We start from the raw sequence: 17,061 nt of genomic DNA on the forward strand, positions 1-17,061 counted from the left end.
TATTCTCACCTTCCAATAACATTGTTCATGATGAACCATTCCTTCTAATCCAATTCTAACCACTCACCAAGGCTCATCTGAGTTTCCTTCTTCCATGAAGGCTTTTGCAATCCAATCATTCCAGTCTAGTGACTACTTTTCACCACCCCAGAGCACATATTGTCTATACAAATCATATGCCACTGACACACTGCCTTATATTGCTTATCTTTCATCCTCCTGCCTTTCTGACTAAACCGTAAGTTTCTTTAAGCAGGGCTGTACTTCATTATTTTGTCTTACAGAGCCTAGTATTAGTCTATGAACAAGGTAGAATTAACAAAGTATTAACAAAGTAATAAGTAAAAAATAACAAAGTTTTCTACATAGCACTACCTATAGATTGGTATAACAATCTGAAATCTATTTCCCTAATTAAATCCCCTTCCCAAATGTTTTTTTAAAACACTATTAACAGAAATGAGAATATTCTGGTAAATCATAGGTTATCAGTATACAACACAAATTTAGCAAAACATATGGCTAATTGTCGCACCTACCAAAGCTAAACATACATATATCTATGACATAACAATTTCACTCCCAGTATACACCAATAGAAATGAGTGCTTATGTCTCCTAAAAGACATGTACAAGATTGTTCACAGCAGCTTGATTTGCAGTAGCCCAAAGCTGAAAATACCAAATAGCCATGAATAGCAGAAATGGATAAACTGTGGTATACTCACAGACTGGAATACTACAAAGCATTAAAAAAACAGCAAAGTACTGATATATACAACTACCTGGATGTTTAATACACATCAGGCTGACTGAAAGTAGTCAAACACAAGGGCGCATAGTGTTCAATCACATTTAGAGAAGTCCTCACACAGGTAAAAGTCACAAATGGAAATAGAAGTCAGGAAAATGGTTACAGAGGGATGAGGGTCTAGGTGATGGTGAGGGTACTGACAGGGAGGGAGCCTCGCAGGGTGCTAAAAATTTTCTGTATCTTGATCTAGGTGGTGGCTACAGGGGTGTATACATATGCAAAAATTTATTGAGATTTATGTACCTTAAAATTAGTTATGAAAAGTATTCCTTATGTTTTTAAAAAACAAAATAATTAAAAATTTAAAACTAGAGAATCCCTCAAATATACAGTTTATTGAAAATAAAAACATTACTAAAAGCATAAAACTTCCATGCAAAAAACAGAAAAAGTTAAAGGCAGATTAAATACTATAACTAGTGAAAATAGAAAAAAAATTTAAAGAAAAATACTTAATATTTGACTATGAAAATGGCTGAAGATATCAGATGCTTCCCTTTTGACTTGGGGTATGTTTCCTTTTGAGATGATCTATTCCTATGAATGTACTTTCCAGACCTAAATACAAGCTTTAACACTTATTAGCTGAGTAACCTTGGGCAAATTAACTTCTCTTGACCTCTTTTTCTTCATCAGAAAAACTGTAATAATGCCTATTTTATAAGATTATTGCGAGATGTAAATGAAGTAACACTTGTAAATTTCTTAAATCAATGTCTAGCACACAGTAAAAACTCAATGTTAAATATCACCAAACAGCTGCACTCTTACAATAGACAAGCAAATATATCATATTCATAAATCATGCTATCTGATGTCAGTAATAAACCTCTGAACATGTTCCCTATGAGATGATTAAAATCAATAGTAAGAGTTACCTTCACTATCTGAACAGATCAGCTCAAACAAAACTGGTTAATAAACTTCTATAAAGCAAATACTACTTCTTATTGGAAATATAATTTTATAATAAATCAAATGGAAAAGCCCTCTAAAATATTTTAACTTTGAAATCTAAAATGATAGAGGGCAAGATCATAGCCCATGACCATCTAGCATACCACAAGTCCTTTCCTCTTGATTCCTGGGTCTTTCCTTCTGCTCTTGGATTTCCTTTGGTCCTTAAGAATTGGCTAGTTTGAGGAATTCTCAGATTTCACACACAGGTCACAGCATCAGGCTCTTATTTACCTTCTTTTCAAGGCGTGGTTTTCACGGTCTCTAATAAAGCTGAGCTACATTATGCCTCAGCCAGCAGATGTCACCAACTAACATAAATTAATAAATTCCAACCTATTTCTTAAAAATCAAAGCCTTAGAACTAAAATGACTTCTTTTGCTCCTTTATAAACTCAGTCCACACAAAACTCTACTGATAATGTTGAGTAACTTTACTTAACAATATGAAGTCTTAAAGCAAACAATCCAAGTTAGAAACCATAAGGGAAAGACTGCAGTTTTATGACTACTACACAATTTTAAAATAAAACTAATGACCAAATGAGTCTGTTATTACACAAATACAAATGAAGTATATTTTCTTGCTCTTGTTAATTACACCAGCACACTCCACATGGAAATTTTAGCTATTGGTGTGGCAATATGTTTAAGTGATATCAGGTGATAACTAAAATTCATTAAAGGAATGTATTCATTTACTAAATCCACAAAACTTTTTTTTTGAGACGGAGTCTCGCTGTGCCGCCTGGGCTGGAGTGCAGTGGCCGGATCTCAGCTCACTGCAAGCTCCGCTGCCTCCTGGGTTCACCCCATTTTCTCGCCTCAGCCTCCCAAGTAGCCGGGACTACAGGCGCCCGCCACCTCGCCCGGCTAGTTTTTTGTATTTTTTAGTAGAGACGGAGTTTCACCATGTTAGCCAGGATGGTCTCGATCTCCTGACCTTGTGATTTGCCCGTCTCGGCCTCCCAAAGTGCTGGGATTACAGGCTTGAGCCACCGCGCCCAGCCCACAAAACTTTTTTAGTCCCTGAAGTCTAGCTGCTGTGCAAGCATTGTCTGACAGGAAGTTATTCCTGCCACTCGGATAAAGAACACACATCCAGTGCAGGTTAAGAGCCACTGAATGCCTACTATCATTTGAAATATGTGAGAACATCTGGCCTTTATGAGGGGCAATCAATGCTCAAAGGATTTTTGCCTGTGGTTGGTTTAGCTCACCAACATGAAGACAGCAATATATGTTATTAAAAGCAAAATCATGAAAGTATTCAACACAGTTATCACATGTAAAAGCTCCTTATTTAAAAAATACATATTTTATTTAATGCCAGAAGCACTCTCAAAAAAGCTCAATACAATTCTGGAAGGGTTTCTCTGCCTCCTTACTCCCAGAATGCATCATGGTGTGCTTACCTGACTCCATAGGCATTCAATGATTGGGTAGGTCCCAGATAGAAAGTACATGAAGGGGCCATTCCCCAGAAGACAGTTAACACAAAATAGCAAGATAATGTGTGTTAAAAGTAAAATAATACATGGATACTAGTTAACATGCTGTAATAGATTGCTTAAAGTTCTTTATGATTACCTCATTTGGAAAGAGATGGTAAACAGAACAAGTGATGAGCTTAGATTTCGTGTATTGTTGAGCATTGTGGTAAGACAGCAAAATCTTGTATTATTGGTTAACAGCTGCCAACCACACACACACACACAATTAGGAACTAATTTCTAATACTGCAACCCTAAAGAAGATTGCCCTGTGGAAATAGGTCCTTCCTTCTGATTAAGAAAATATAGAAGAAAGAACAATAGCAATATTGCAACCTGATCACAGGCCAGAACTGCTGATGCGGCTGTAATCCAAATAAGAATTTAATGCTATGGACCCAGAAAGCCAGAATCTTCCATTTGCCAATCCAAATCCACCTCTACTGGTCTTCACCCTGCTCTCCCTGGAATGCTGATCTATATGGGCTGCAAAGAGACACTCCTTCAATATGTCTTGCTGTATATACCAAAAAAGCAAGGCTTTGACCTAAACTCCTTACCTGGGCCACTTCTCAGGGTTGTGTTTGCAGTAAGCAACCTTGAAGGATGAGGTAAGGTTTCCCTCTGGGACAAGCACAGGCTTGATTACTGCTTACCATCAAAGTGACCGATTCCCCAAGCTCAGTGTTCCTCAGCTGCAACCTAAACCTGTGCATCCATATGGGTCCACCGTATCACCCCAACAGGAACTAGGATGAATAAGAACCAACACAATATGCTGATGCACATACTGCTTCCTGTGCTGTGAGTAATAAAGTTCTTTGTCTCTGACCCAGTAGTCTTGTCTTCTGCTAGCATCCATGACACAATAAGACAAGATTACTAGCACGTTAAGAGTCAAATCCCAGACCTGATATACATCAGTAGGGCTTCAGTTGGGTTCAATCCAATGGGAGTCTTGGCATATCAAGGAAAGGAAGAAGCATGAAGTCAGAACATACATTTATTCCTGCCCCCCTTCTATGAGGCCACCTTGGGCTGACTTCGTCCTTTCAATGAAGCTCACTGCTCTTCTCAAGGTAGCATATTCTACAAACAGTATCTCTTTCTAGATCCAGTAACCTTTCTCTCTCCTAATCCCTTATGGTCTAGAGATGGTAACAGCTCTGCTGCTGCTGCTGCTAGCACTAGGCTCGTGCGACCAAGTAGGCAAAACCTGTGGTTTTCCTATACTCTACTCATATCTTTATGAGTCCCTTTGTAAATAAACATAAATCCTCCTCGAATTACCTCAATTTGAGTGTTGCCATCTGTTTCTCGTTGGAACTCTGACTGACAAAAGCAGTTAAGTCAGGATCCAATAAGTTGACACCGTGACACCCATTGTCAGTCACATATATCGCAAATAATAGTTGCTTGAGGAAAGGTGCCCTGGATAAGAAATAACCTGCCTACAGACAAAAAGTAGGAGACTGGAGGAACAGGTGCTACCACTCCTTTCTTTCTCAATTGCGTCCCAATAAAAAGACTTCTACTTTAAGAGTTAAGGCCAGAGTTTAGCACTCTTTTTCTTAAAAGGTCAAATAAATATTTTAGGTTTAGCAGGCCAGATGATCTCTGTCACAACTACTCAACTCTGCCACTGCAGGACAAAAACAGCTAATAAAAACACATTAATAAATTAGCTTGGCTGCATTCTAGTAAAATCTTATTTACAAAATAAAATAACTAAACATTACTTAAAAAACTGGCTGTAGTGTGCTGAGCTTAGACCAATGCTATCCAATAGAAATATAATGCAAACCATATATGTAATTTAAAATTTCCAGTAACTACATAAAATAGGTAAAATTACTTTTCATATTTATTTAAATCAATATATCCAAAATATTAACATTTCAGTGTATAATAACTGAAATTTTGTATTAAATCTTCTAAATCTAGCATATATTTTACATAAAGCACAATCTAGATGCTAAATTCTCATCAGAAATACTTGGTCTATATTTAGATTTAATAAAATTTACACTTGAAAAGGTAGGTTCACATGTCCAAGTTATTCCAAACATACTTAAAAGTTTTATAATAACTGGATCAATTACAGTTTTCAAATTTAATTTTAAATTAATTTAAATTAAATAACATTAAAAATTCAATTCCTTGGTCGTACTAGTCGTATTTCAAGTGCTGAATAGCCACATGTGGCCAGTGGCTACCATCTTGAAGAGTACAGGTCATGATAATATAAGGCTATTGTTACTGGCCTCCAGTAAAGGCTATTGTTAGTTCTCTACCTCGGGACTATCTGAAACATCAACCTCTAGTCCCACGAATGCTCTACTGACACTTTCTCAGCCTCCTTGCCTAAATCCTGATCTCTTAATATATAGGGATACTGCCTTATAAGACTTTCTAAACTTCATTCCTTGCCCAAGCTGAATCTAAGCATGCACTACAGTGCTGACATTTCTGGCCCACCTGAACTATAGAACTGGCTAGTCTAATTCTCGTCCATCTGAATTCTCATTGTGGACTTTTTCATCTTCATTTTGGGCTATCTTGTTCTTTAGGTCTCCAAGGGAAAACATAACCAAAACTTTCTTGTTCTAAACTAGGAAAAGTTAGCCGTGAGGATGTAAAGTTCCCTTGGCTATATTCACCATCAATCAGCAGCAGGCTCTCTTTCCTTACTGATCCAATTTTACCTCCTTATGTACCATGTATCCTAACTGTGCAGCTTGACAAGTTCGGCTTGACTAACTTAGGATATATCTATATCTATATCTATATCTATATCTATATCTATACCTATATCTATATCTATATATAAAATAATCTTAAAGCAACTACTAGAAGTATATACCTGAAATACAACCAATTTATGATTATCTATGAAAATGAGTGGCAGGGAAAATTAAGATAACTCTATATATCTCGCAAATGTCATTCTGAATTTGAACTTTTTCTCCTACAAAACTCAGACAGTCTCTTTTTCTAGTTTTCTTCTTGAGAAAATGATAGCAAGCAAAGTGGACTACTCAGTGATTAGAAGCTGAATACAGAAAGGCATAAGCACACATAAACCTAACTAATACTGATTATTAAAATGAAAGTCAACTGTATAATCCTGATAATTGATCAAAATACCCACAATTAAGGATTATCTTTAAATAACTAAGAGAAAAAAAGGCTTACATGTTTCTTTCTGGACTACCAAAGGAATGGTATGTTTTTCACATCTTTTCTTTTTTGATCCATATCTTTTGCCTTCTAAAGGTCTAGAATTAGATCTGTTTTCTAAATATGCTGTTTCTGAACCTATTAATAAAACAAAAATGTGTTAACATCAAAATAATGACTTAATTGAGATAAGGTGTTCAGCAAAGAATTTTAAAAAATAAACCTGAATCTTCATTTCTCAAAATGTCCCTCAGCAAAGAAGCACAACCATCAAGCCCATGTACAGTTTCCGCCTGTAAGGAATAAAGTCATTTAGAATACATTTGTATATAACTGTTAATGTAGGAAAAAATATATATTATGTAGTTTTAAAATTTGTTTATTTACAAACAATTTATTATTGGTAGAAAAGATGTTTTAAAGCAACAGACTTCATACTTCCTTAGAGCAATTAATACTTTGCATTTTATTCCTACTTTTTAGCTACTATCTGAAAACTAATTAAAATAGCGCGTATTGTATCCATTCAATCTTACCTGACTTTCTGAATCAGAATGGATGGAATAGCCAGAATCTGCATTAAAACGTGATATTTTTCTTATATAGGTCCTGGAAAACAAGCTCATTAATATTTTTACAAATATTTTCCCCAAAATACATTACTAAGTAGTCATCTTCTTTCCAGCAAGGACAAGAAAGCTTGTCCAACCATGTACAAGACGAATTTATAAACACATTTTGAAGATTAGACTGTTAAATACTAAAATGATTAACATGGATAGATATAAAAAGTTGTTCCCCAGAGCTTGTGATAGTAGAGGCCCACCTAATTTTCTGGGGTAGATGACATGTCATCCAGCCCAAAGACCTGAAAAACATCTTGAAATCTGAAGTTGTAAACGTCTTCATAAGTACTTACGCTTTCTTTCCATTTGTTAATTTAGCAGGTCCAGTGTGCCTTCCTGAAGATAACACCTATGACATAATATATTATAGCAGATAAACAAATATTTTTCTATTATATTTTGAATATGCTATCGTAACAAAATTTAATGTCATTTTTTTCTTTTATTCATTTTCTCAAACTGAAACTCCATACCCATCAAATAATACCTTGCCATCCCCTCTTCCCCATGACCCTAACAACTACCATCCTAGCTTCTATGAATTTGACTACTCTAGAAACGTTATATAACTGGAATAATACAATATTTGTCCTTTTGTGACTGGCTTATTTCCCTTAGCATAATGTCTTCAAGCTTCATCTATATTGTAGCATGTGTCAAAATTTTTCTTCCTTTTTGAGGTCAAATAATATTCCATTGTATGTACCATATTATTCACTGTTTTAATTAATGTGATCTATCCTAAAAATCCACAATTACAATTTAATTCATATATTAAATTTCTTTTATGTAAAACGTCAAGCAAACACCACATATATTTGTTCCTTAAGTCTGTTTAAGGTAAAAAGGAAATTGAGATATTACTTTAAACCAGAATTAACTACTACACTAACTTCAGACTATACTTATCCCAAAATATGTTCTATATTCCCAAATTATTTGAAACATACAAGTTAATTCAAGATACAGAACAGAGTTTTTAACTCTGCTTCCTTTTATGTACATTCTTTGGAATGCCTGATTAGACCAGCAAGAACTCTGCCCTTTCTCTTTATCTACATCTCATTGTCTTAATATTACTTTTTAAATTCATATACCACTGTTGTTTTCTTAAATTCTTTTGTTTTAAAAGTGACATAATGGACAACCTTTTGTGTAGAAAAAGAGGAAAAAAATAAGCATTTGCTTTTACATGCATCCAGTATCTTGGGAGTTATGCCAGAAACAGTTAATCATGGATGCCTCCGGGGAGGGAAACTGAGTATCTGGGGGACAGAGCGAGAAGGGATACTTTCCACGGTATACTATTTTATATCTTAATAACTTTATATCAGATAAATATAATCTCTATTCAAAATAATTTTAAATAGATATAAGAAAGTCCCTGACTCCCTCCTTGTTCCACCCTCCAGTTGTAGTCACTGTTGGCAGTTTCATTTACAATTTATCTTGACATATTTACATATTTCATCTCAAGATAGCTTTGAGCAGTTACTACCAAACTTTCTGGAGTTACATGGCATTCTATTATATGCTTGAATATGTGCTCCATCCTTCTGTCACTGAGAATACATTTTTTTAAAAACTGGGTTGGTAAGAATTATACTTCTTGAGATAACTTGGAATATGATGGAGGGTCATGAAGCCAGCAGTGAGAACATCACTCCACTGGTCTCTGTGTCACACTCTCAGAGTCTTTCCCTTTGGTATATCTATGTCGATGTCCTGGCTGGAATCATAATAACAAATCCAAGCCATGACACTGTAATACTGTACCTTGGATCGAGTCCAGAAACAACTACCACAATTATTCTTTCAAAAAAAAAATTTTTTTTTAAAGTACACTGTCTGAGGTACATGTCTGGCATAACTGTAAGGTTATATATGGTGTTTCTCCAAAAAATATACACAAGGCTATATTATAGAAAATCTAGTAAAGAAAATTACCCATGATAAAAGCACCTTGAAACAGTAACTATCATATTGGAACAATTCCTTTCAAATTTTTTTTTTGTAGTTTCTACTATGAAATAATAGTACAAAGAAGCCCTATATATGCTTCAGATTCTGTGACCCTTGACGTTTTCCATATTCTCTCTCAATATATATACACAGCATTATTTTCTGCCTGAACCATTAAAGTTGCAGATATAATACTTCTTTACTCCTAAATATTTCCTAAAAACAAGGCCATTCTCTAATATAACCATAGTATAATTATCAAAACCAGGAAATTAACATGGATACAGAATTAGGATCTAATGTTCAGACCTTATTCGCAAGTTGCCAATTATCCCAATACTGCTCTTTACAAAAAAACAAACAAAAAAAAAGTCCCTCTGGTTCATGCCCAATCCATGCTCACATTCTGTTTCTATGAGTTTTAACTATTTTATACTTTATATAAGTAAAATCATGCAATATTTGTCCTTCTGTGACTAGCTTATTTCACTTAGCATGTCTTCAAGGTTCGTCTCTGTTGGTGCATATGACAGCTAGTTCCTTCTTTTTAAAGGTTGAATAATAGTCCATTGTATGTATATACCATATTTTCTTCATCTATTCATATGTAGATAGACTTTCGGGTTGTTCCCACATTTTGGCTATTGTGAATAGTGCTGCAATGAACACGAGAGTGCAAATATCTCTTCTATATCCTGATTTCAATTCTTTTGGATAAATTCCCAGAAGTAGAATTGCTGGGTGATATAGTTCTATTTTTAATTTGGTGAGGAATCTCCATATTGTTTTCCAAAGCGGCTATAGCATTTTACATTCCCATTGACAGTGTGCAAGGATTCCAATTCTTCCAAATCCTTGCCAATACTTGTTTTTGTTTTTTTAATAAGTCATCCTAACAGGTGTTAGGTGATAGCTCATTGTGCTTTTAATTTGCATTTCCTTGATGATTAGTGATGTTGAGCATCTTTTCATATACCTGTTGGCCATCTGTACATCTTCTTTGGAAAAATGTCTATTCAAATCCTTTTTTCATTTTTTAACTAGGTTATCTGTTGTTCTGCTTTTGAGTTATAGAAATTCCTTATATGTATTTTGGATTATTTATCAGACACATGGCTTGGAAATATTTTCTCCCATTCTGTAGACTGCCTTTTCCCTCCATTAATCATTTCCTGTACTGTGCAGAAGCTTTTTAGTTTGATGTATCCACGTTCTTCTTCTAATTCCCCTGCTCAGCCCTGGAGTTGGTCATTTCTCCAAAAAGCCATGACTCCTTAGTGGACAGTGGTACTTGGAAACCAAGATCTAGGTAATAGATGTGTTCTTTGCTATCGGGGCTTCCAATCTTTTTTTATATGCATTTTTTACTTAGTCATAATAACTAGATATTTGCAATTTTAAATCCTGTGTTTTCTACTTTTAAATCTTTTTATATTCAGAAATTTTTAATGGTTGTATAATATTTCCTTCAGTGGAAGTAATATAACATGGTCTTGGTTTGCTTCCTATTTTTCACAATTAAGAAAACAAACCTGGAATAAGCCTATCTATTGAAAACGGCCTTTTCATATTTCGGATTAAAAGGAAAATTATTTGGTGAAAGGTTATTAGTAATTTAATAACCCTTGATACAAACTGCAAAGCTGCTCTCCAAAAGGAGTGTCCTAATCACAATACAGGAGAATCAGTTTGCTTTATTTTACACTTACTTCTAATGGGTTATTATCACTAAACTTTTAATTTTGCTATTTGAGAAACATACAAGCATTTCTTAGTAGTCATCTCTCCTACCAACAAGTACAAGATAAAACTGCCTTTGTAGAATGACTTGGAGTGTACTAAGGTCTTTCATTTCCATTTAATCCATACCCTGTGAGTTGTCATTATTTCTGTGAGGTGGGAACCTAAACTTCAGAAAAGTTTGTTCAAAGTCACACATCTACTAAGTAAAATGTTTAAAAGAAGAATGGACTCTGGCATCAGCTTTGTGAGTCTGATTCTTGTTTCCACAGCTGTGTAACTGCTAAGTTATTTGAATCCTCCAGCCCTCGATTTCCTCATATATAACATAGGGATAATAGTACTTACCTCATAAGGATATTGTGACTATGAAATGAGTTATTTTATGTAATACATAACTTAGAGTAATATCTACCACATAAGTCCTATCTAAATGTTAGCTGCTGTTATCATTAAGATGGTGGCAAACTACGAGTTTTTAAGGGAACTAAATGTTGTATGTCTACCAACTGTGTGATCGATGTTTTTACCGGGTTCTCTGATTTAACCTTCTCAATTTTTTGAGACAGGATTTTATGCTTATTTCTGCCTATTTTACAGCTAAGGAATAGAAACTTCTGCGAAGTAAAAACTAGTAGACTCTCAATCTGCAGGTGACTGAAGCTAGGAAAGCTTAAGTCACTCGAGCCAGCGGCGAAGGCTGGGACTCGAACCCCGGTCTTACCCCAAAGTCGGCGGGCTACGATGATTTAAACAGAAACACATCAAGAGACCGAGCGGGTGTGTTACGACGGGAAGATTAGGTGTTCCTTGCACCTCTGTCCCAGCACTTTAATGTCGCCTCATTGTCTTTGTCTTTTTTCGAGCAGAGTTTTCCAAGTCCCTGGCCCGAAAACCCCCCTGTCCCTCAAGCCATCCCCACAGTGGACTCCTCAGGTCCTCAGCCCTCACCTGGCCCGGTCGAGATCCGGACCTGACCATCTCTCGCAGCCTCAGAGAAGCCCAGACCGAAGGAAGTGAAGCCTCACGGTAAAAAGAATTAACCGCCGTGGGCTCCCGGACCTTCTTGGCCCGCCCGCCGAACTTCCGCTTCCGGAAAGGATCCCGCCGAACGCCGCGCTTCATAGTCTGCGGCTCGCCTCCACTCCCTTTCTCCTGCTCCAGGCCCAGCGCCTTGGGCGTGCGCAATAGATCCCGCCGGCTTCCCGGCTCGTCACCCACCGACAGGGGGTAGGAGAAGCCAATAGACGGCGGACGGGGCGGGGCCTAGGCATGGCAGGGGCGGGGCCGGGGCGGGGTCGCCAAGAAAAGAGTTAAGCGGCGCGGTTCCAGGGCTTGCGGTGGGGGAAACGGGCGAGAACCCGCCAGCACCAGAGGAAGGGACAGGGGTAGGAGGCGGATAGGTTTCAGAAGGAATTGCGCGCGACTTTTTGGGTTTTCGCTCTTTATTTTTAGTTTGGCATCGTATGCCTTTTGGATGATTTTGTTCTTGATATTCTATAAAAATAAGACCTCCGGGTTGTTATCTTTGCCTAAGTGTGATGGCAATTTCAGAATTATTCCCTGTGGCCACTGATCTCAGATGTTCGTTAGTTGGGATTTGGGGTTTACTTCCATGCGTACTTGTCTCCTCTTGTGTTGAGGTAATTGCTTTTGATGAAGAGTGACACAGCATTCTTTGTATTGGCATGTGCACTCAGTTTAATGAGGATTTTAGTCATTGGTTTTTAAGGCATTGGGTTTAGGGTTAATGATTTAAATCAAATTGAAGAGAGATAACTCAGTTTATTCCGTTTCAACTGTCACCCAGGCAGGAGGGCAGTGGCGCAATCTCAGTTCACTGCAACCTCTGCCTCCTGGGTTCCAGCGATTCTCCTGCCTCAGCCTCCCTAGTAGCTGGTATTACAGGTGCACGCCACCACACGCGGCTAATTTTTGTATTTTTAGTGGAGAAAGCGTTTCGCCATGTTGGCTAGGCTGGTCTCGAACTCTTGACCTCAGGTGATTTGCCCGCCTTGGCCTCCCAAAGTGCTGGAATTACAGTGGTTAGCCACCACGCCCAGCCTCATTTCTTTTTAATGGAGAAAAGAGCTACCCTTTAAAAGTCTGTTACCATTAATGTCGAAGCCCAGGAACTAAAATATGTCCACCAATATATCACACACTTATCCTGAGTGATTTTAGGAAACTTGAGTATTTCACAGATTTAGTTTTGAATTAGATCAAACTGTGAAAACCTCTCCCTTCCTTCCCCAGCCCTCATGTAACTTCATAACTTTCTAACATATTCACCTGAAATTCAGGGGTTTTTTTTAGTTAAGGTGATTTTTTAAAATTCATCTTGATTTTTCTTGATACATATTTATTTTAGAAAATAGAGATCAGCAGAAAGGAAAAATAACCCATTACCTCACTGCCCATGAGTTATCACTCTGAACAGCTTGGTGCATTCCCTTCAAGATTTTTTCCACCTACGTATATATGTATAAATGTATTACAGCAATATGAAATAATAGATATTACTTTAACATGAGTGTTTTAATATCTAATCAATATTGTTTCTCATTAATCTACAGTTATAAAATGGCTGCCTGGTGTTCCATGATTCATTTCCCTAGTGTTGGGAATGTTATGCCCCCACCCCCTGTTTAATTTTGTTATTTGCTATTATAAATAATGTTGCAGTGAGCTGAGATCTGCAAATAAACTAGATAGAGAGTGGAGAGCAGAGTATTCTAAAGATGTGGAGACAGCATGATGTTGAGAAAGAGAAACCCAGGGAGGCTCTTGCTGCTGAAGTATAGACAGTGGGGATGGAAATGTATGTAGGACCAGACTATGTAGTCCTCATAGGCTACACGATTTAGCTTATTATCCTAAGGCCATTGGGAATATGTAAAAGTTCAGGCAGGGGGTACAGTGAACTGACTGGGGTTTTACAAAGACCCGTGGCTGTAGTGTAGAGCAGGAATCCGAAATCTACAGTCCCTGGCTAAATTCAGTCTGCCATTCTTGGATACAGCCTGAGAACAGTTTTTGCATTTCCAAGTAGTTTTTTTTTTTAAGTCAAAAGAATGATATTTTGTGATGTGAAAACTTACCTGAAAATCATCTCAGTGTTGTAAAGTTTTGTTGGAACACAGTCACACTAATGTGTTTATACATTATCTGTACTGTAACTGCCAAAGTTAAGTATTTGTGATAGAGACCATCTAGCCTGCCAAACCTAAAATATTTACTGTCTGGGCCTTTACAGAAGAAGTTTGCTAATCACTAGCATAGAGGCTGCTTGGGGAAAAGGCAAGTATGGGTGTAAACAAGTTCTCTCCTCCTGCATCCATTCTCTGCCCTCTCCTTAGACTGACATCAGTCAGACATGCCCTCCAGCTTCAGGTTCTGTTTAGTCAATAGAAGAGGGAGAGAATAGGATATTCCTCCTATCTCAGCACCATTTGACTGATGCACTGGCCCTCTGCATCATCAGGGGAACCCCTGCAGCTCCAGTCCTCTCACACTCTAATAAAACATGTCCTTCCCTTTGTCCCTTCGGTCTTAGGGGTGATAACGGTTTGCCAGTCCCTGGGTGCCTCAACCCCCTTGTTGTTTTCCTTGTCCATTCTGTAAACCTTTTAATTATCTTCAAAACTCTAGATTGTCTTCTGTTTCCTGTGAGGACCAGATTGGTAGGAAGTCCAGATGAAATATATTGGTAGCTGGGAGGGGATGAGGGGACCTAAGACAGGTAGTGGTGAGGGAAGGTGAAGAGGACATATTTGAGAGATGCATAGGAGGTAAAATGGAGAGCACTTGCTGATAGAGTTGGAAAGTAACGCAGTGGGGAGGTATTTGTTGACCCTGGTTTCTGGGTTTTGTATCTTGGCAGGTGGTGGGAGAGATCCGCACTTAGGAAGGAAGCTTATGAACTCATTTCTCTCCAACATTTTATTATGAAAAAAATACAAACCAGAAAAGTCATTTTTGGATATGTTAAGTTAGGGATTACTTTGGAATCATCCAAGAAAAGATGTCAAGTTGGCTACCAGATAATTGAGTCTGGAGCGTGGCAAAGACGTGTGGGCTGCAAATACACCTTTCTGAGTTGCCTGTGGCTTCCGAACTTGCTCTGAAATTAATTTCTCAAGAAAGCCTCTCTATCTTGCCCCTGCAAACTATCTGTGTGCCCCATGCTACTATGTAGTAGCATCGTTTCTCACAATTATAAATTGTGTTTAGTTATGTAATGTAACTTGTGTTTACTTGTGCAACTTGTGTTTAGTTATGTAATGTCTGTCTTCCTAAGTAGAATTTAATCTCTATGAAAGCAGGGACCTCACCTTGTTCAAAGCAGTATCCCCAGTGCCTAGCACAATCCCTTGCACTCGTAGGAACTTCTTAATTATTTGTTGAATAAACCAATGAATCAACCATTGTTTGGACTGCTTTGGTGCATTGGGGCTGACAGCTACTTGAATGTCCAAGGCTCAGGATTATCTAGGACTAGCCCTTTGAGTTTGGTCCGGAGGTTTAGTCCCTCTAGTATCATGGATACACAGCTCTGCTTGTCTGTCCAGTCTTTCATAATTCAGCACGTTGGACCAATGACTTTGCTAATTGGCTCACCTCTGAAGTGTGAAAGTCTCTGTTCAGGTTTGACCATGTTCCAGTTTATAGGAAATGACCAAAGTTGAAAGTACATGAAGATCTAAACTAAAAACACAGATTTATGGCCAGGACCTAAGATTCAAAAAGTTAAGAGGCTATGGATAAAAAGTCACATGTTGGGAGCGTGAGCTCAGTTTTGCTTGGAAAGATCTGAGAGACTGTGTTATTGCCTCTCCTCAAGCCATTTAGTGCTCTCTGGGGCTATCTTGAACCCAAAGGTTCTTGGCCTTTTGAGATAATATACAAATTTGAGAAGTTGCTCAAAGCTTTATAATTTTTTCTTCAGAAAAATGCTAAAGAGCACATTTTGGAAACATAGTTTTATATATAATGTTATCAGAGGCATTCAGGAGCCTCTCCAAGGATTTCAGGTTAAGATTCCTATTCTAATTCAAAACCAGCCTTCCACACTGGGGTGTCCAGCTCCTTCTGTTGCAGGGCCCTGGTGGTCCTGGAAGTGGTTGGTTAACTAGGGATGGTAGGTCCCTGATGGAATAGCATCAAGGAGAGGAAGGGCATGGAGCATAGAGAAAATGGAATTGAGCCATAATCTTTGCATTTCCCACTGAAGCTTATGTATCTGCAGTCTTCACTTTCATCAAAATAGCTTAATTTAGGAAAGAAAGAGCCCACTGTTTTTGCTTTATAAAATCCTGATTTTATTGCTTCCTGAAATTTGTTTTAAAGGAGAAATACAAACCATATGTTACAAGTGCCTTCATTTGACAATTTAACTGGGGTCATGCAGGACTCTATAGATATTGTTCATTATGATAGGAAAGCCAGTAGGATGGATCTGACAAGGATCTGTTGGCAGCAAGAATCAAGGGACTCCCTTTGGAATGACCTGATCACAAGGAAGAAATGGTTGGGGAAAATGTGCCATGTTTGTGGGTCAGATGTGAACTTTAATACAGCACAATGACCATCACTTATTGCCCTGCAGACTCTGAAGACTTGTGCCTGACCCAAAGAGAGAAACATTAATAATGATTAAAATGTTAAAATTTTGTTTTATTAAAATATTTGTAAGGCAGATGCAGGTGGCCTGTTATTGTGAACATCTATGACTTCCTAGCCTAGAGCCTTTTTTTCTGGAGCAAAAGGAGCAAGCTGAGGCAAGCTGGAAAGGCAGAACATTAATTCCCCTGGAAGAAGCCCTCAGTCAATGACAGGTGAGGATTATCCAGTGATGGATGAAGAGCTTCCTCCCCCTTCGATTGGGATAACTCTGAGATGTGTTCTATGCTGTCTCCCGGAGTTCCCCAGCAGTGTTGGGGTATAGAGGTAACTGGCTAGATAACACACCATTTATTAGCTTTCTTCCCATCACTATAATATCTTACTCTTCCTATCCCTATTCCACTGTTCTTGGGATCGCCTCCTAAATAAACTATTTGCATGTAAATCTCTGTCTCAGGGTTTATTTCAGGTGGGGGGGCGGTGGGAGGAATCCCATATCTAGACAGGCACTGAGGATATATACAAGGCATCATAGATTTGGAGTTAGACAGATCTGGATTCAAATTATTTCTCATCAGTGACATTGAACAACTTTTCTAAGATTGTTTCTTAGAGATAATGACACTGACTTCATAAGATCATATTGTAAGGAAAAATTAGAGAA

At 37.7% G+C, this 17,061-nt stretch overlaps 1 protein-coding gene across 4 annotated transcripts in view; it reads right to left on the bottom strand.

The window, feature by feature from the left end:
• The window catches only part of CCDC14 (coiled-coil domain containing 14), a 48,434-nt gene extending 36,469 nt beyond the window's left edge, over positions 1-11,965 (bottom strand). For 3 of the 4 annotated variants that reach the window (XM_023214917.3, XM_023214924.3, XM_023214938.3), the window contains exons 1-5: positions 11,724-11,965; positions 7,364-7,419; positions 6,981-7,053; positions 6,668-6,737; positions 6,460-6,582 (exon numbers count right to left, since the gene is read on the bottom strand). In XM_023214917.3, the coding sequence (XP_023070685.2) occupies positions 6,460-6,582; positions 6,668-6,737; positions 6,981-7,053; positions 7,364-7,419; positions 11,724-11,897 (496 nt within the window). In that variant the 5' untranslated portion in view covers positions 11,898-11,965. The remainder of the gene's footprint in view (positions 1-6,459; positions 6,583-6,667; positions 6,738-6,980; positions 7,054-7,363; positions 7,420-11,723) is intronic. The other variant, XM_023214930.2, reaches the window with a different exon arrangement.
• Between the last annotated feature and the right edge of the window lie 5,096 nt (positions 11,966-17,061).

The sequence above is a fragment of the Piliocolobus tephrosceles genome, chromosome 2 (assembly GCF_002776525.5).
Source record: "Piliocolobus tephrosceles isolate RC106 chromosome 2, ASM277652v3, whole genome shotgun sequence".
In the NCBI taxonomy this organism is placed as follows: Eukaryota; Metazoa; Chordata; class Mammalia; order Primates; family Cercopithecidae; genus Piliocolobus; species Piliocolobus tephrosceles.